We start from the raw sequence: 21,549 nt of genomic DNA on the forward strand, positions 1-21,549 counted from the left end.
TGAATCTAATCGATCATCAAAACTGGATATGTCAGCTACTTGTCACCTGCCTCCAATTCAATCTCTCTCATTCACATCTTTATCCATCTCTCAGTTCTTACTTTCAGGCTCATGTGGAAACTCCCATTTCTGTCTCTCCGATTCCTTCCCTTGCTCTGAGCTCAGTTTCTCCAACTCCATTATTATTTCTTTCTCCCTCAAGTCCCTTTTTTCATTACACTGAACTAAACCCACTAAACTCAATTTCATTCTCTGATAAGCCAACCTTTTTCAACTCAGGTTGTAGCTGAAGATATTCAAGAACATCTCCTACTCAGAACGCAAAATTTTCACGCTCTCATTAAATTGATCTGAAGTTGGATTATTACTAAACTCATCAGTACAAAAACCAGACAAAAACTAATCAAACTGCTTGTCTTAAATTGAGTGTCTAACTCTCAAACAGAGAATATGATGTTGTGGTACAGTAAAAACAACCAACCAACTGACTATTAACAGGATGCAACTGGAAATTGAGTAAGCATTCACAACAACATGCATCCAATTAAAGTTATCACCATGGGGAGGCAGCGATGTAGTGGTTTTATCACTGGATTAGTAATCCAGAGACCCAGACCACGGTCTTGGGGGCCTGAATCCTGCCATGGCAGCTGGTGAAATTTGAATTCAATAAAAAATCTTGAAGTCTACTGATGACCATAAAAGCATTGTTGATTACTGTTGAGATCCAACTGGTTCACTAATGTCCTTTAGGGAAGGAAATCTGCTGTCCTTACCCCGTCTGGCCTATATGTGACTCTAGAGCCACAGCAATGTAGTTGATTCTCGAATGCCCCCTGGAATGGAGGGCAGTTAGGGATGGACAATAAATGCCAGTGACACCCACAAGAAGAAAAACTGATAGTTAATAGTATGATCCCAGATGAGCCCACAATTCTGTTACAGTCCAAAACTCTCTGCAGGCAGACACAGGCAATTCTGACGTTAATAGCACCCATAGCCATAACAGAAGAAAATTTGTAAAGGAAATCAGCGCATTCCAGAACTCACCACCCTCTGAGTGAATAGATTTCCTCAAATCCCCCCTAAACCTCCCACCCCTCACTTCTAACTTGTGTCTCCTTCAACTAAGGGGGACAGCTGCTCCCTATCCACCCTGTCCATGCCCCTCATAATCTTGAACACCTCGATCCGATCGCCTCTCAGTCTTCTCTGCTCCGACAAAAACAACCCAAGCTTATCCAACCTCCCTTCATATTTTAAACGCTCCATCCCAGGCAGCATCCTGGTGAATCTCCCCCTGCAGTACAATCACATCCTTCCTATAATGTGGTGATCAGAACGGCACACAGTGTTCCAGCTCACCAATGTTCTATACAACTCCAGGCATGACCTCTCTGATTTTGTAATCTATATCCCGATTGATAAAGGCGAGAGTACCATATGCCTTTTTCACCCCCCGATTAACCTGCCTTTCCCCTTCCCAAAGTTTTCCTATGATTCTATTCCTGACCACCTGAGCATTTTCTATACCGGGTTTGATGCTGACAACAATAGCAAAATTCAAATTTGATAGGTTCCTTTTAGCCGAAAGGCTCCTTTAAACTGATAATCCAACAAAATGCAACTGCCTGCAGAATCAGTTACCGAGATAAGAACATAATAAGAACATAAGAAATAGGAGCAGGAGTAGGCCATCTAGCCCTTCGAGCCTGCCCCGCCATTCAATAAGATCATGGCTGATCTGAAGTGGATCAGTTCCACTTTCCCGCTTTCTCCCCATAACCCTTAATTCCCTTGTCTGTCAAAAACCTATCTACCCGGGACTTAAATATATTTAGTGAGGCAGCCTCCACCACTTCAACGGGCAGAGAATTCCAGAGATTCACCACCCTTTGAGTGAAGAAGTTCCTCCTCAACTCTGTTCTAAACTGTGCCCCCCTTATCTTGAGGCTGTGCCCTCTAGTCCTGCTGTCCTTTCTGAGCGGGAAGAATCTCTCTTATGTTCTTATGTTCTAGGTTCCCTGGAATGATCCAGGGTAGAGGTTAAGGGCTGCCGTGAGCTTGGTGGGCACAGGGAGTGGGTATCCTCTGCTGCCAAGTGTGCAAGGGCATTACACAGATAGCACACAGTCTTCTTCATGAGGTGGAATCTTTGACGGAAGGTGATGTCCTTCAGATTAGTTAAGAAGATCCTTGGTCTTCTTTGGCACCTTCATGCCCCCTGTATGACTGGTGCAGTCTCCAGACCCTAATCCTGCCCTGTTCCCCTTGGTCTTGTTCTGCAGGATTTTCCCTCAGTGTCAGTGTACTGCTGGTGTCTGCTCCTTGGCACAGTGGTTAGTGAGGTAGCCGGGTCACTGGTTCCGTTCCGATTCCGATCGGAATCCTGTGAGTGCGGAGACAGTGAGGGAGGGGTGGTGTCACAGCTGCTGACCAACACTATCTCCCTCCACCCATTGGCCTTCCTAACCTCGAAGCAACCAATCCCAGATCTTTGCCAGTGACAAGCGCCTCCGGTGTCCTCCCTTCTCCAAAGCAGGACAGGTCCCGGTCTCTGCCCTCACCCAATTAGACTCACCTTTAGCCTCCGGTCCGGTTCTCCCCTCCTTAGGCTCACAAAGGTATTGACAGGAGGGTTCGATGGTCACTCATCCTGAATGGTGATGTCTGCTTTAAAGAGCTGCTGGATCCTGCCTGCAGAGTACGGGGTCCTGTCAGAGACACATGCCCAGTGCCTCTTGATCCCGGGGATTGAATCCTGAACCTGGAGGATTCATCCCAGTGCTTCACTTTGAGACTGCGAGCTACTGACATTGCTCAGGGTTGACTCTTGAAAGTCAATAGTGTGAGGACCATGAGTCCCAGGAATGTTAGAGGGCACAACTGCTTTCTGCTTCAGGAAGAGGCAAGGCTAATAGGCTTGCTTCCTCAGGCTGCATCACTCCGACATCTCATTGCTGTCATGCCTCAATACTTAAACAGCTAGACAGCCCTAGACCAACCCCCCCCACCCTGGGTTGTCATAGAGTTCCTTTCTCTTCTCAGGGTCTCACCTACCAGTATTGGGCCTGGCGCCTTGGCACTCACCACACACACCCCCCTCACCCTGCCCAACCATCCTCCAGAACTGACCAGCAGCCTCTGTCCCCTTGTACTCCCTGGGAAGCTATTGAGAGGGTGCAGAGGAGATTTACAAGGATGTTGCCTGGATTGGGAGGCATGCCTTATGAAGATAGGTTGAGGGAGCTAGGTCTCTTCTCCCTGGAGAGATGAAGATTGAGAGGCAACCTGCTAGAGGTTTATGTTGAAAGGAATAGATAGAGTGGATTCTCGGAGGCTATTTCCTAGGGCTGAAATGGTCGCTATGAGAGGACACAGGTTTAAGGTGCTGGGGAGCAGGTACAGAGGAGATGTTAGGGGTAAGTTTTTCACTCAGAGGGTGGTGAGTGAGTGGAATCGGCTGCTGTCGGTGGTGGTGGAGGCAAATTTGATAGGGTCTTTTAAAAGACTTCTGGATGAGTATATGGGATCTAATGGGATTGGGAGTTACAGATAGTTCTATGGCCTGGTAGGTATGGATATGATCGGCGCAACTCGTGGGCCGAAGGGCCTGTTTGTGCTGTAGTGTTCTATGTTCTATGTTACCAGCCATGGATACAAGTCCCATCCCAGTGAGAGCCGTGGTGGGATTTGTATCCACGGCGAAGGGCCTTGCTAAATCACACCCAAACACGTGCTTTCTGACCTTTTCTAAGCTTCTTCGGAGGGTTGTGTGTGTGTGTAATTTGTAGGAATTCCTCAGTCTGATGAATCCCCTCTGGAAGTGTGGCCAGTCGTGACGGCGGGCTGAGATCCCATTTTTCACTAACACAATCGATTACAGGAACTTGGTTTTTGCTGGATGGAGCTTGTATTTCACATTCCCCGGCCTTCTGTGCTGGTTTGGCTGATTTTGCGTGGATTGTAACAGTATTTGTACCCCGCTTATATTTTTAATCTCTGACTAATAGATCTCCCATGGCGTTGATCAGGGGGGTGCTATGGGAAGGATTATACCAGACAACGTATTATTCTGCTGCCCAAATAAAGTCAAACTGTTATGAAAGTAAGCACATTCTCAGAATAATCAGAGTTTTATTGAATAGTGAGAGGTTTTAGATTGAAAGTCAGAAGCTGGGATGAAATATCTCACTCTGTTTACCGTGTTTTTAAACTGTTGGCCAGACACTTGCTGGTTCCTGTGTCAAAGTATTTCCCGTTAGTGGGAGATTCTCCAGATGGTCCAAAAGAACTCCTCTTCCCCTTTTTTTAAACTAATGATGGATGAAATAGATATAAAAGTCAGTCTGGCCAGAACACACTTGCTTACAAATTGAACCTAGCAGGCAGTGTGGCACTGAACAAGGGACAAATAGAGAGAGAACTTCACCTGTTGGCCAACTGCCCTGATTTCCATAGCCCTGCGGAGGTGACACAGCCCGATCCCAATGTTGCGAGGGCAAGAGAAATAGTGAGAAAAAAAAAACGAGAGAGAGTAATGGAAAGAAAGAGTGAGAGCCAAAAGAGGAGGAGAAAAAGGGGGAATGTGGGAAGAGAGAGAGAGAGACCAGGAGAAAGACAGAAACTGCGAGAGAAAACATGACCAAAATAATGAGATAAGAACATAAGAACATAAGAAATAGGAGCAGGAGTAGGCCAACTAGCCCTTCGAGCCTGCCCCGCCATTCAATAAGATCATGGCTGATCTGTCGCTGCTCAGTTCCACTTTCCCGCCCTCTCCCCATAACCCTTAATCCCCTCTCTTATCAAAAACCCATCAACCCGCGTCTTAAAAATATTTAGCGAGGCAGCCTCCACCACTTCAACGGGCAGAGAATTCCAGAGATTCACCACCCTTTGAGTGAAGAAGTTCCTCCTCAACTCCGTTCTAAACCGCCTCCCCTTTATCTTGAGACTGTGCCCTCTAGTCCTACTGTCCTTTCTGAGCGGGAAGAGTCTCTCCACCTCTATCCTATCCATCCCATTCATCATCTTATACGTCTCAATGAGATCCCCCCTCATTCTTCTAAACTCTAACGAGTACAAGCCTAGTTTATTCAGCCTCTCCTCATAGCTCAACCCCCTCAACTCTGGCATCAGCCTAGTAAACCTCCTCTGCACTCCCTCCAAGGCCAAAATATCCTTGCGTAAGTACGGCGCCCAAAACTGCACACAGTACTCCAGCTGCGGCCTCACCAATGCCCTATACAGCTGCAGCAAGACCTCCCTACTTTTACATTCAATCCCCCTCGCTATGAAGGCCAGCATCCCATTCGCCTTCCTGACCACCTGCTGCACCTGCAAGCTGGGTCTTTGCGACTCATGCACAAGGACCCCGAGGTCCCTCTGTAGTGAGAGTGAAATGAAGATGGAGAGAAAGACTGAGAGCTAGAGAGAAAAAAAAGTGATTAAAAAGAGATAGAAACTGAAAGATAAGAACAACAGAGAAGAGTGGTTCCCCCCACCCCCACAGTCTCCCAATGTGGCCATATAGATGCTTTAACCTACAGCGGGAGGTGTTAATCCCTTTGACTTTGCATTGTACTCCCAATTGCACTGGGAGTGTCAGATTGTTGTTAGTGCCTGTCTACGTGTGAACGTTAAGAAATTCTGCTTGAATTGTCCATTCACTAACACCATTGTGTGTAAGGTGCAGAGCTCCATGTGATGATGCCTGTCTGTAATCAGCTCGAACCATGTGTAGCACTGGGGTCCTGGGCTATCTCGGTCCTTAATTAGCGAGGAAAACCCTTGTATCCTTGGGAAAAACAGTGACGGGGATTTCCTACGTGAGTTTGTGATTGCTGTCCCTCCCGCAGTGTGAGCAGACTGAATTGTTTTCTAAAACTGGAGTCTTAATAGCATCATATAAAATTGATGACGGAGCATTTATTGTTTTTTTCAAGGACAGGAATTGAATGTTAAATTATCAGACCCTGACTATTGTACATTGATAGAATTTAGTTGCAAAGCATTTAGAACCCTACAGTGCAGAAAGAGGCCCTTCAAGTCTGCACCAAACACAATCCCACCCAGGCCCTACCCCCATATCCCTACATATTATACCCTCTAACCTACACATCCCTGGACACTAAGGGGCAATTTCTTAGCATAGAACATAGAACACAGAACATTACAGCGCAGAACAGGCCCTTCGGCCCACGATGTTGCGCCGACCAGTTAAAAAGCAATGACCCTCTAACCTAAACCAATCCCTTTCCATCCGTAAACCTATCCACGGATAGGTTTATGGATGGCCAATCAACCTAACCCACACATCTTTGGACTGTGGGAGGAAACTGGAGTACCCGGAGGAAACCCACGCAGACACAAGGAGAATGTGCAAACTCCACACAGACAATGACCCAAGCCAGGAATCGAACGCAGGACCCTGGAGCAGTGAAGCAGCAGTGCTAACCACTGTGCTACCATACCGCCGGTATTTGCTGGATCTGTTTTGTTCGGGTGCTAATCCCTGTGCATTGGGAGATGTTAGACTCAGGGCAGTCTAACAAGTTCAGTCAGACTGTCTCCATAGGGTCCGATAAATGAAGATTACAGATTTTTACAGATATTTTTCACTAATAATTACAACTGCACATTTCCCACCAGCAGCTAATGCTCAATGTGATCTGAAACTGATAATGAATCCTCTCGTAACAGCCTCCACCTTGTTCTCTTTCTGCTCTTCACACAATCATGGTGCTTTAATAATCTTCTAAATGATCCAAAACTCTGTTGCCCGTCTCTTAACTCTGAAGTCCCGGTCCCCAGTCACCCCTCTGCTCAATAACCCACATTGCTTTCCAGTCTGGATGCTAAAATTCTCATTTAACCGAGTGTGGCCATCAAGAAACCTGAGCAAAATGGAGTCAATGGGAATCAGAGGAAACATAGAAACATATGAATTAGGAGAAGGAGTAGGCCATTGGGCCCCTCAATCCTGCTCCACCATTCAGTAAGATCAAGCTGATCTAATTGTAACTTCAATCCCACATTCCCGCCTACCCCTACAATGTCCTTTCACCCTCTTGAAGTATCTTGCTTTACTGCATAGTAGGCACTCAATCAATACAATTACTTGTGGTTCTTCCTGCAGTTTTCCTGACTCCAGTTATCTTTGTTGGGTTTTTGCTGAATCATTTCAGAGCCTCTTAAATCAACTGAGACAGGGAGCAGGAGCTGGCTATCTGACTACATAAGGTCAGTGATGTCCAATACAAACACCCACAAGAGTTATATGTTTCACTCACACGTCACTGGACAGCGCATAAGGCTCATTTTATCTTCTCTTCTACCCGCTCCCCTTGGCATTATGAACCAGCTTTCAGCATACCAGGGATTCTGCTACTCTACCCAGTCCCAGGAGTGGCTGGGAATGGTCAAGAACACTTCAACTTCCTGACATACAGTAGCAAAGCAGAGCCAAGGAATGTCATTCTCCCCTCATTATAGAGTTGCCAATCTTTGTCCAGAATCTTGTAAACTGCTGTGAGCGAACACAGGGAAAAATCACAGGGACATTCAAAAGATTCGAAAGATTGCTGAGGTTTTATTCGAACACTTATAAAATCACAGAATCACTACATGCTGAAGAAGACCACTCAGCCCATCAAGTTTGCACCAACCTTCTGACAGGGTATCTTACCTAGATCCTATCCCCGTAACCCCACGTTTTTATCCAGCTAATGCGCATAATCGGCGCATCTTTATAAGACCCTTGTCAGACCTCATTTGGAGTACTGTGCGCAGTTCTGGTCGCCTCACTATAGGAAAGACGTAGAAGCTATTGAAAGGGTACAGAGGAGATTTACAAGGATGTTGCCTGGACTGGGAGGCATGCCTTATGAAGTTAGGTTGAGGGAACTGGGTCTCTTTTCCCTGGAGAGACGTAGGTTGAGAGGCAACCTGATAGAAGTTTATAAAATGTTGAGAGGAATAGATAGGGTGGATTCTCAGAGGCTATTTCCCCGGGTTGAAATGGTCGCTACGAGAGGACACAGGTTTAAGGTGCGGGGAGGAAAGTACAGAAGTGATGTTAGGGGTAAGTTTTTCACTCAGAGGGTGGTGAGTGAATGGAATCGGCTGCCGTCAGTGGTGGTGGAGGCAAACTCGCTGGGGTCTTTTAAAAGACTTCTGGATGAGTATATGGGGTTTTATGGGATTGGGGGTTATAGATAGGTGTTGATGTGATCGGCGCAACTCGTGGGCCGAAGGGCCTGTTTGTGCTGTAGTGTTCCATGTTCTATGTTCTATCTTTGGACTGTGGGAGGAAACTGGAGGAAATTCACGCAGACACGAGGAGAATGTGCAAACTCCGCACAGACAGTGACCCAAGGCCCGAACTGAAGCTGGGTCCCTGGTGTTGTGAGGCAGCAGTGCTAACCACTGAACTAGCCTTTATGATTAGCTATAAAAATGAAAAACATTGTTGATTAACTAAACAGAATGGTCGTGACAGGAGATCATGGGATGAAATCTCCAGGAGCATGTCCTGTCAGATGTGGCAGGCCTATTTTAGCACTTAACCATGAATGTACCAGATGGGTATCACTGCCCGTCCCTTCGATCTCTGCCAAACCCCAAAACCAAGTATGATTCATGTTGATCTTTCTAGCACCCTGCAGTAAGCACTGCTTTTCCCCATGAGTACAATCTGTGTCCCAGCACACAGGGGAAGTGTTGTCACTCTCCCTGTAATGAATACTCACCCAGATACCATCGTCCCTCATGAACTCAGACTGATCACTGACTGATTGCCAAAGATAATCAGAAATGCTGAACATATTTTGTGCAGTTTTTCCACAGAATGGATTTCCATTGCATTACTGAGCCCTACACAGGAATGATCAAAAATGCACTCATCTCAATATCTACAGCACTTCTCCAATACCACGATAACTTCACATTCCTCTTGGTGCTGATTCCAGTAGCATTCTGATAGAGAGAAACTAGTGATAGTATCTGTGATTGGGATAGACCACTTCAGGAACTGCTCCGAAAGAGAAAGCCAGCACCAGGGATGGTTCACACTGCAGCTCAGTCACACTACACTGATCCTGGATATGGCTGATTTCTGTCAACAGCCAAAATCACAGTTTTCAAATACTTCAAAACACAGCCGATTCCATAATAACCAGAGCATGCGCACACAGACATATAGATTCACACTCACATATACACATTGTCATAGACTGACCTACTCTCACACACGCAGACACACACCAACAGTCTGACACACACACACTCACTAATACACATACACACACTCTGATAGAGACACTCTAACACATACACACTCTGACACACACACACTCACTGACATACATACACACACTCTCATACAGACACTCTAACACATACACACTCACTGACACACACACACTCACTGATACACATACATACACTCTCATACAGACACTCTAACACATACACACTCACTGACACACACACTCACTGATACACATACATACACTCTCATACAGACACTCTAACACATACACACTCACTGACACACACACACTCACTGATACACATACATACACACTCATACAGGCACACTGACACATACACACTCACTGACTCACACAGATACTCTGACACACACACACTCACTGACACACACAGACACTCTGACACATACACACTCACTGACACACACAGACACTCTGACACACACACACTCACTGACACACACAGACACTCTAACACATACACACTCACTGACACACACAGACACTCTAACACATACACACTCACTGACACACACAGACACTCTAACACATACACACTCACTGACACACAGACACTCTAACACATACACATTCACTGACACACAGACACTCTAACACATACACACTCACTGACACACAGACACTCTGACACACACACACTCACTGACACACAGACACTCTGAAACACACACACTCACGGACACACAGACACTCTGACACATACACACTCACTGACACACAGACACTCTGACACACACACACTCACTGACACACAGACACTCTGACACACACACACTCACTGACACACAGACACTCTGACACACACACACTCACTGACACACAGACACTCTGACACATACACACTCACTGACACACAGACACTCTGACACATACACACTCACTGACACACAGACACTCTGACACATACACACTCACTGACACACAGACACTCTGACACATACACACTCACTGACACACAGACACTCTAACACATACACACTCACTGACACACAGACACTCTAACACATACACACTCACTGACACACAGACACTCTGACACATACACACTCACTGACACACAGACACTCTGACACATACACACTCACTGACACACACAGACACTCTAACACATACACACTCACTGACACACAGACACTCTGACATACACACTCACTGACACACACAGACACTCTGACACGGACACACTCACTGACACACACAGACACTCTGACATGGACACACTCACTGACACACACAGACACTCTAACACAGACACACTGACACACACAGACACACTGACACAGCCACTTTTGATTGTTTTTGCAACAATATGAACTCACCATGATGAGTAAGTCAGACACATCCCCTCTGACTCTAAATCCCCATTGTGCAGCTCAAGAACAATCTGATCAGATGAAGTAACAATTCTACTTTATTTCAAATCATTCTGCATTGAACTTTTGACATGGATTCTCTCGATCCACTACACTGGAGATCCCTGAGCTTTGATCAGTTTCCTAACCTTTGATAAATCAGTTGGAACGTGAGAAATTTAAGAGCCGGTGAGAGATGATTCAGCCTGAAAAATCTATCCCTTGGAGAATGGTAATCCTTCCCTCCAAAGACACATTCCCCACCAGACCCTTCCTCCAAAACACATCTTCATTCTTTCAGACTGCTTGCTGCATCTTTCACAGGTTTATCAAGCCTGGGTGGATGTGATGCTATCACATTTCTTGACCTCTTCCTTGGGACCAATTTGACGAGTCCTCCTCAGAGTGCAAAAAGGCCAGAGTTCTGTCGCTGTTCAAATTAGAGGTTTTAAAGGTGCACTGTATAACTTGTCCTCTGATATAATCTTCTACTTGGCAAATGGCAGGGCATCTGGAAAATGGTCAGAGATTTTTAAAATTTTTATTCCTGAATTTTGCCCATTTGTGAGCAGATAGGAGATAAGAAGAATGAAATACGGTGTTCGTTATTCACTATCTTTAATGTTTAGGAATCTCTTTGACCTACACAAATGATCCATTCCAAAACCATGGCATTTGTTGACAAAATAAGTTTCAATTCTAGGTCTAAAGGGCCACGAATATAAAATAGAGTCAAAGACGTTTACAGCATGGCCCTTCAGCTCAACTTTTCCCTTTTTTTTAAACTCCAAAGCTAATCCCAATTGCCCACATTTAGCCCATATCCCTCTATACCCAACTTACCCATGTGACTGTCTAAATGCTTTTTAAAAGGCAAAATTGTAGCCACCTCTACTACCACTTCTGGCAGCTTGTTCCAGACACTCACCACCCTCTGTGTGAAAAAATTGCCCCTCTGGGCACTTCTGAATCTCTCCCCCTCACCTTAAATCTATGTACTCTAGTTTTAAATTCCCCTTCCTTTGGGAAAAGATATTGACTATCTCGCTGATTTGTGCCCTCATTATTTTATAGATGACCCCTCAGTCTTCTACACTCCAGAGAAAGAAGCTCAGGTCTATCCAGCCTCTCCTTATAACTCAAACCATCAAGTCCCAGTAGCATCAGAACTGCACACAGTATTCCAAGTGTGGCCTTATCAATGTCTTGTACAACTTCAACAAGACGTCCCAACTCCTGTATTCAATGTTCTGACCAATGAAACCAAGCATGCCGAATGCCTTCTTCACCACTCTGTCCACCTGTGACTCCAATTTCAAGGAGCTATGAACTTGTACCCTGAGACCTTTTTGTTCTGTAACACTCCCCAATGCCAGACCATTAGCTGAGTAAGTCCTGCCCTGGTTCAATCAAACAAAATGCATTTACCTAAATTAAACTCCATCTGCCATTCGTCAGCCTACTGGCCCAATTGATCAAGATCCCATTGCAATCAGAGATAACTTTCTTCATTGTCCACTGTACCACCAATCTTAGTGTCATCTGCAAACTTACTAACCATGCCTCCTATATTCTCATCCAAACCATTAATATAACTGACAAATAACACTGGACCCAGCACTGATTCCAGAGGCACGTCACTGGTCACAAGCCTCCAGTTTGAAAAACATCTGTCAAGAAGCCAATTTTGTATCCATTTAGATACCCCTATCTTGTGAGATTTAACTTTATGCAACAACCTACTATGCGGTACCTTGTCAAAGGCCTTGCTAAAGTCCATGTAGACAACATCAGCTGCACTGCCCTATCTACCTTCTTGGTTACCCCTTCAAAAAACTCAATCAAATTTGTGAGACATGATTTTCCACTCACAAAGCCATGCTGACTGTCCCTAATCAGTCCTTGTGTCTCTAAGATTAAAACGAATAAGCTCAATAAATAATTCAGGAGAAAATCTTTACTCAATGAGCTCTAAGAATATGAAATTCTCGACCACAGGAAGTACTGGAGGTGAAAAACAGCTGCATTGGAGGGGAAGGTCAATAAACGTGAGGAAAAAGAGAATAGAAAGATATAGAACATAGAACATAGAACATTACAGTGCAGAACAGGACCTTCGGCCCACGATGTTGCGCCGACCAGTTTTGTACAGTTGCAACATGATGCTGCGACTCCTAAATTCAATCCCCCTACCAATAAATGCCAAGACACCGTATGCCTTCTTAACAACCTTATCTACTTGATTCCCAACTTTCAGGGATCTATGTACACATACACCTAGATCCCTCTGTTCATCCACACTATTCAGAGTCCTCCCGTTAGCCCTATACTCAACACATAAACAAAGTATAAAAGTATAAAAAGACATATAAAAAGTAGAAAGATGTGTTCTTAAAGTAAACGACAACCGATGGGAGGATATTTGTGTGGAGAATAAACGGTGGCCCAGATCAGACTGAATAGCCTGTTTTGTGCTCTGAAATCTATGTAATACGGTAAAAAGAAGGTAAAAAGTGGAGAATAAACGGTGGCCCAGATCAGACTGAATAGCCTGTTTTGTGCTCTGAAATCTATGTAATACGGTAAAAAGAAGGTAAAAAGTGGAGAATAAACGGTGGCCCAGATCAGACTGAATAGCCTGTTTTGTGCTCTGAAATCTATGTAATACGGCAAAAAGAAGGTAAAAAGTGGAGAATAAACGGTGGCCCAGATCAGACTGAATAGCCTGTTTTGTGCTCTGAAATCTATGTAATACGGTAAAAAGAAGTTTCTTGGCTTTCGAACATTCTCCACCTCAAAATGCAGCTGGAATATCATCACTGTAAAATCTTCAATTTCTCAAAGTGAAACCTTCACATTGTTCCTGCTGACCCACCCAGCATCATCTCCCACCAGCACCCCAGTTTAAACTGCATTAAAGTGCTTCATGCTGGACTCTCTCAGGCAGAAAACAAGACACGGTGATCCCATTAGACCCAGAGCAGGGGATCCCAGAGGGGAAAGGGCGCTCTGGAAACCAATGCTCTGTCTTGGATTTCAAGTGGTCCCATGAGCTCACAAAGGGTTACAGGATGGCTGGGTTAGCAGAAAAAATCCCACTGTCATTGTCATTCTCATAACATTTAATAACTGAGACAGATTGTTGGTTATAGATGTTCGATGCGTGTTTATGGTAGCATCTCCATTCTCTCAGGTAAGTCCATGAGCAGTTGTCAGGGCACAGGTGACTGTGGGCAGGGGTGAGTGTGGGAATGGGCGAGTGTGGGCAGGGGTGAGTGTGGGAATGGGCGAGTGTGGGCAGGGGTGAGTGTGGGAATGGGCGAGTGTGGGCAGGGGCGAGTGTGGGCACGGGTGAGTGTGGGCAGGGGTGAGTGTGGGCAGGGGTGAGTGTGGACAGGGGTGAGTGTGGGCAGGGGTGAGTGTGGGCAGGGGTGAGTGTGGGCAGGGGTGAGTGTGGACAGGGGTGAGTGTGGGCAGGGGTGAGTGTGGGATGGGCGAGTGTGGGCAGGGGCGGGTGTGGGCAGGGGCGAGTGTGGGCAGGGGTGAGTGTGGACAGGGGTGAGTGTGGGCAGGGGTGAGTGTGGGCACGGGTGAGTGTGGGCACGGGTGAGTGTGGGCAGGGGCGAGTGTGAGCAGGGGCGAGTGTGGACAGGGGTGAGTGTGGGAATGGGCGAGTGTGGGCAGGGGCGAGTGTGAGCAGGGGTGAGTGTGGACAGGGGTGAGTGTGGGCACGGGTGAGTGTGGGCAGGGGCGAGTGTGGGCAGGGGCGAGTGTGAGCAGGGGCGAGTGTGGACAGGGGTGAGTGTGGGCAGGGGCGAGTGTGAGCAGGGGTGAGTGTGGGCAGGGGTGAATGAGGGAATGGGCGAGTGTGGCAGAGGTGAGTGTGGGAATGGGCGAGTGTGGCAGGGGTGAGTGTGGGAATGGGCGAGTGTGGCAGGGGTGAGTGTGGGAATGGGCAAGTGTGAGCAGGGGCGAGTGTGAGCTGGGGCGAGTGTGGGCAGGGGTGAGTGTGGGCAGGGGTGAGTGTGGGCAGGGGTGAGTGTGGGCAGGGGTGAATGAGGGAATGGGCGAGTGTGGCAGAGGTGAGTGTGGGAATGGGCGAGTGTGGCAGGGGTGAGTGTGGGAATGGGCGAGTGTGAGCAGGGGCGAGTGTGAGCTGGGGTGAGTGTGGGAATGGGCGAGTGTGGCAGGGGTAAGTGTGGGCAGGGACGAGTGAGGGAATGGGCAAATATGGTCAGGGGTGAGCGTGGGCAGAGGTGAATGTGGGCAGGGGCAAGTGTGGGAATGGGTGAGTGTGAGCATGGGCAAGTGTGGGCACAGTGACAAATCAGTCCCCATAACCCACTCACAACACAGAAACTCAGTCTCTGTAATCCAACACTCACCATACAGGAACTCAGTGACAATTGTAACAAGCCGGTGACTCCTGGTCAATGTAAAGATCCTGCAGCCTGTGTCACACCCAGTGAAACAGGGACTTCTCTGCAGGAACACGAATGCTCAGGGGTACAGCCTTGTCCCATTAAATATCCCCCTGAGCCTCTACTGGATTTGTAAAGTGTCAGCAATTTCCTCTCTGTACGGCTTTATCTCTTTCTCAACAAGCACTTTGCTCTTCCATTTCTTTAAGTTTTGGTAGTAAGGTGTGTGAGCCCCCATCTCAGCCCTGCTTCACTAGAATTACCCCAAATTGAACATTGCTTGGAGGATGTTTTTATCTGTTGGGGGGTTGGGGGTGACTGACCAGAGGAGTTATATTGAGATATTCTGATCCTATTTGAAGGAACACGGAGCTATTTCCAGCCCCAGTGGAATATTAAATAGTCCAACCTGCACAAACATAGCTGTGGATGAGGTCCCCGGTTTATTTCTGGCCCGGAGGACAACCCACCAACTGATGGGATTGAAATTCACGCCAGTTCAGAGCTTGGCACATACCAGCGTGGATTAAAATGCACACATTTCTTTCAGGCTCACACAGCCGCCGAATGGATTTCTCTCACATATAGAAAGTCAGTGCTGAACTCAGCTGGTGTGTTTGGACCTTGTCAAGCGGCTGTTTTAAGGCAATGTGCCGAGCGAACCCTCTGTTACTGCCTATCAGTCTGGGAGCATTATCCCCAAAAGCCCGGAGAGAAAAGGTTTGGATCCGAGCTCTGACTGTTGGAAATAGTTCCAGAACACTGCGATCTTACATTTTCAAACTCAATTTAACATTCACAATTTACATTTTACGGGTGATTTGCAATAAATACTTGAAGATAATTTCGTTAAATTTGACGCTGTACAAAAACAATAATTAAACATCAGTGGCGACACAGCCGCTTAACAGAGACAGACGCTAAACAACAGAAATACCCCATCAAACTCCAAACACCCTCAATACAGAGACTCAGTCCCTGTAACTCCAAACACTCACAATACAGAGACTCAGTCCCTGTAACTCCAAACACCCTCAATACAGAGACTCAGTCCCTGTAACTCCAAACACCCTCAATACAGAAACTCAGTCCCTGTAACTCCAAACACCCTCAATACAGAGACTCAGTCCCTGTAACTCCAAACAACCTCAATACAGAGACTCAGTCCCTGTAACTCCAAACACTCACAATACAGAAACTCAATCCCTGTAACTCCAAACACTCACAATACAGAAACTCAGTCCCTGTAACTCCAAACACCCTCAATACAGAAACTCAATCCCTGTAACTCCCAACACTCACAATACAGAGACTCAATCCCTGTAACTCCAAACACTCACAATACAGAAACTCAGTCCCTGTAACTCCAAACACCCTCAATACAGAAACTCAGTCCCTGTAACTCCAAACACTCACAATACAGAAACTCAGTCCCTGTAACTCCAAACACCCTCAATACAGAGACTCAGTCCCTGTAACTCCAAACAACCTCAATACAGAAACTCAGTCCCTGTAACTCCAAACACCCTCAATACAGAGACTCAGTCCCTGTAACTCCAAACACTCACAATACAGAAACTCAATCCCTGTAACTCCAAACACTCACAATACAGAAACTCAGTCCCTGTAACTCCAAACACCCTCAATACAGAAACTCAATCCCTGTAACTCCCAACAATCACAATACAGAGACTCAATCCCTGTAACTCCAAACACTCACAATACAGAAACTCAGTCCCTGTAACTCCAAACACCCTCAATACAGAAACTCAGTCCCTGTAACTCCAAACACTCACAATACAGAAACTCAGTCCCTGTAACTCCAAACAACCTCAATACAGAAACTCAATCCCTGTAACTCCAAACACTCACAATACAGAGACTCAATCCCTGTAACTCCAGACACTCACAACACAGAAACTCAATCCCTGTAACTCCAAACACTCACAACACAGAAACTCAATCCCTGTAACTCCAAACACTCACAATACAGAAACTCAATCCCTGTAACTCCCAACACTCACAATACAGAAACTCAATCCCTGTAACTCCAAACAACCTCAATACAGAAACTTAATCCCTGTAACTCCAAACACTCACAATACAGAAACTCAGTCCCTGTAACTCCAAACACTCACAATACAGAAACTCAATCCCTGTAACTCCAAACACTCACAATACAGAAACTCAATCCCTGTAACTCCAAACAACCTCAATACAGAAACTTAATCCCTGTAACTCCAAACACCCTCAATACAGAAACTCAATCCCTGTAACTCACAACACAGAAACTCAGTCCCTGTAACTCCAAACAACCTCAATACAGAAACTCAGTGTCTGTAACTCCAAACACCCTCAATACAGAAACTCAATCCCTGTAACTCCAGACACTCACAACACAGAAACTCAATCCCTGTAACTCCAAACACTCACAATATAGAAACTCAATCCCTATAACTCCAAACACTCACAATACAGAAACTCAGTCCCTGTAACTCCAAACAACCTCAGTACAGAGACTCAGTCCCTGTAACTCCAAACACTCACAATACAGAAACTCAATCCCTGTAACTCCAAACACTCACAATACAGAAACTCAATCCCTGTAACTCCAAACACTCACAATACAGAAACTCAGTGTCTGTAACTCCAAACACTCACAATACAGAAACTCGGTCCCTGTAACTCCCAACACTCACAATACAGAAACTCAATCCCTGTAACTCCAGACACTCACAATACAGAAACTCAGTGTCTGTAACTCCAAACACTCACAATACAGAGACTCAATCCCTGTAACTCCAAACACTCACAATATAGAAACTCAATCCCTGTAACTCCAAACACTCACAATACAGGAACTCAGTCCCTTTAACTCCAAACAGTCACAATACAGACACTCAATCCCTGTAACTCCAAACACCCTCAATACAGAAACTCAATCCCTGTAACTCCAAACACTCACAATACAGAAACTCAGTGTCTGTAACTCCAAACACCCTCAATACAGAAACTCGATCCCTGTAACTCCCAACACTCACAATACAGAAACTCAATCCCTGTAACTCCAGACACTCACAACACAGAAACTCAATTCCTGTAACTCCAAACACTGTCAATACAGAGACTCAGTGTCTGTAACTCCAAACACTCACAATACAGAAACTCAATCCCTGTAACTCCCAACACTCACAATACAGAAACTCAGTCCCTGTAACTCCAAACACTCACAATACAGAAACTCAGTGTCTGTAGCTCCAAACACTCTCAATACAGAAACTCAATCCCTGTAACTCCAAACACTCACAATACAGAAACTCAATCTCTGTAACTCCAAACACTCACAATACAGAAACTCAATCCCTGTAACTCCCAACACTCACAATATAGAAACTCAATCCCTGTAACTCCAAACACTCACAATACAGAAACTCAATCCCTGTAACCCAAACACTGACAATACAGAAACTCAGTCCCTGTAACTCCAAACACTCACAATACAGAAACTCAATCCCTGTAACCCAAACACTCACAATACAGAAACTCAATCCCTGTAACCCAAACACTGACAATACAGAGACTCAGTCCCTGTAACTCCAAACACTCACAATACAGAAACTCCCTCCTTGTAACTCTAAACACTCACAACACAGAAACTCAGTGTCTGTAGCTCCAAACACTCTCAATACAGGAACTCAGTCCCTGTAACTCCAAACACCCACAATACAGAAACTCAATCCCTGTAACTCCAAACACTCACAACACAGAAACTCAGTCCCTGTAACTCCAAACACTCACAATACAGAAACTCAGTCCCTGTAACTCCAAACACTCACAACACAGAAACTCAGTCCCTGTAACTCCAAACACTCACAATACAGAAACTCAATCTCTGTAACTCCAAACACCCTCAATACAGAGACTCAGTCCCTGTATCTCCAAACATTGACAATACAGGGGCTCAGTCCCTGTAACTCCAAACACTCACAATACAGAAACTCAATCCCTGTAACTCCAAACACTCACAACACAGAAACTCAGTCCCTGTAACTCCAAACACCCTCAATACAGAGACTCAGTCCCTGTAACTCCAAACACTCACAATACAGAAACTCAGTCCCTGTATCTCCAAACATTGACAATACAGGGGCTCAGTCCCTGTAACTCCAAACACTCACAATACAGAAACTCAATCCCTGTAACTCCAAACACTCACAATACAGAAACTCAGTGTCTGTAACTCCAAACACTGTCAATACAGAGACTCAGTGCATGTAACTCCAAACACTCACAATACAGAAACTCAGTCCCTGTAACTCCAAACAACCTCAATACAGAAACTCAATCCCTGTAATTCCAAACACTCTCAATACAGAGACTCAGTCCCTATGACTCCAAACACTCACAATACAGAAACTCAATCCCTGTAACTCCAAACACTCACAACACAGAAACTCAATCCCTGTAACTCCAAACACTGTCAATACAGAGACTCAGTGCCTGTAACTCCAAACACTCACAATACAGAAACTCAGTCCCTGTAACTCACTCATAATACACAAACTAACTGCAGACACCAGGCACATGCTGTAATACATGTATGTTTAAATCCAATATATATCTAAATATACTTAGAAATACAGGGAGAGTTTATAAGCGTTGCAAACCAATGTAATATAAATTCGCAATCAGATGATAGGATGTAAGTATCCTGTCAGCATGAGAGTGTTATTCCGGGAGGGACTGCTCCCTGTTCTGTGCCAGTGGGCAGTGTGGCACTGACAGAGTAGATGTTTTGGGGTGTTGTGATGTGGAGACTGGTACTCACATGAAGGCATGGTAAATGAAAGCCCAGCCGCGGGGTCTCTCCAGCACGTTGTACAGACAGTTCTGCAGCTTGCGGTAGCGGGCATTCCTCTTGTTGCCGTGTTTGAGGGGCAGCGGTCTGCCCAGCAGCCCGACGCGGGCACTCTGCGCACTGTCCCCGGGCACCCCGGCCAGTGCCAGCCTGTCTCCATCGCCGGCTCCCCCGGCCAGCCTCAGGCGGCTGCCCTGCTGCCTGTCCCCGGGGCTGGAGGAGCCGCTCTCCACCGCTGTCAGCCCCACCAGCTCCACCCGCTTCTCTTCGGCAACTCCGCCGTTATCCGCGTGATTCCGGGGCATCTCCGCCGGGACTGAGTGATGGAGCGGCAGCCGCCCCCGGGAGCAACCCCACTCGGATTCACCATCCGCCAGGGAGCGGGCAGGCTCCAGGAAACCCTCCCAACATAGACAGGCAAAGTTAGAGAATTAACCAGCCGACTGCGAAGCACTTCCAGCCTGGAGCAGTTTAAATGTCCAGAGAGGGATATGAGGAGTTTAATACTCTCCCTTTTTACCTTATTCAGCCACAGATCTCAGCAGCTGAGCCTGACACACTAACAGCGCTCTCTGCCTCTGCACTCACAACTAAATCCAACTTTAACATGACTTAACTTGGCGGGACTGGAGACTGCTCTCTCTCCCCCTCCACCTGCCACTTTGCAAGCTGACATCTCCCACCTCCATCTGTGCCAGCTCCTGGCTAACACTCCGCCTTCCCTCCCCCCCCCCCCCCCCTCTATTTACACCCTCTCTCTCAGTGCTGTGTGTGTTGCACTGCTCCTCCTTCACCAGCACATGCCTTCGGTAAAGGAACAGATGAGGCATCTCTCAGCTCACTGTCCCCCCTTCCTGCACTCAGACAGATACAGAGAGCAGAGATGGAGACTATTGAAAGATTCGTCTGGGCTTACACACAAAAAAACACACACTTTCCCTTCTCCCAGTAATTCACTTTCACCAATCCTACTGTTCAAGCTCACATCGTCTCACCTTGCAAACTCTTTATTCTGAACTCTCAGAGACACGGACCACATTTCTGCCAATTTCACAGATAATTCTCATTGCCACACAACCCCTGATTTAACCTCCGCATTTATTTTGTACTTTAATTCTTGCAGGGGAGATATTTTAACCTTTGGTTAGATTACAGGCTGGGTTTGGTTCTGGGGGAAATGGTGAATTCTGTTGAAATTCCGTTGCCGGGCACTGCGAGAACTCTGGAACTTCCTGCACCCCCCTTCCAGCTCTGTGACCGGCCCCAGAAACTGCAGCATGAGTTACTGGAACTCAATGTCACTCTGCATTAGCCCCAGCAGCCTGCCCAGGAATAGCACCATCTGCAGTAACAGGCCTACATTACTGTGCTCACCAGCCACAATGCCAATGTTCCTAATATTAATTCATGTCTACTCATAACTGGATTCCATTCATTTACACTGTTTCCAAAGCAGAGAGAGAGAAGCCATCCACCCAAAATACTCAGTACAAGACTGCAGCCAGTAGCACTTAACTCAACCTGGCTATTTGTTATTCTCCATATAAACCATCCCGAACCCCTCGATTAGATTCCAGTCTGTAACTCACTCCCGGGTATCTGTTATTCTCCATATAAACCAT

General features: G+C 46.2%; 1 protein-coding gene across 1 annotated transcript in view; it reads right to left on the reverse strand.

The window, feature by feature from the left end:
• Window positions 1-20,417, reverse strand: part of kcnq4 (potassium voltage-gated channel subfamily Q member 4) — a 545,719-nt gene extending 525,302 nt beyond the window's left edge. Inside the window, exon 1 of the mRNA XM_080211232.1 lies at window positions 19,898-20,417. Coding sequence (XP_080067358.1) covers window positions 19,898-20,232 — 335 coding nt within the window. The 5' untranslated portion in view covers window positions 20,233-20,417. The remainder of the gene's footprint in view (window positions 1-19,897) is intronic.
• Between the last annotated feature and the right edge of the window lie 1,132 nt (window positions 20,418-21,549).

The sequence above is a fragment of the Carcharhinus amblyrhynchos genome, chromosome 24, assembly GCF_965287045.1.
Source record: "Carcharhinus amblyrhynchos chromosome 24, sCarAmb.v2.hapA, whole genome shotgun sequence".
Taxonomy (NCBI): Eukaryota; Metazoa; Chordata; class Chondrichthyes; order Carcharhiniformes; family Carcharhinidae; genus Carcharhinus; species Carcharhinus amblyrhynchos.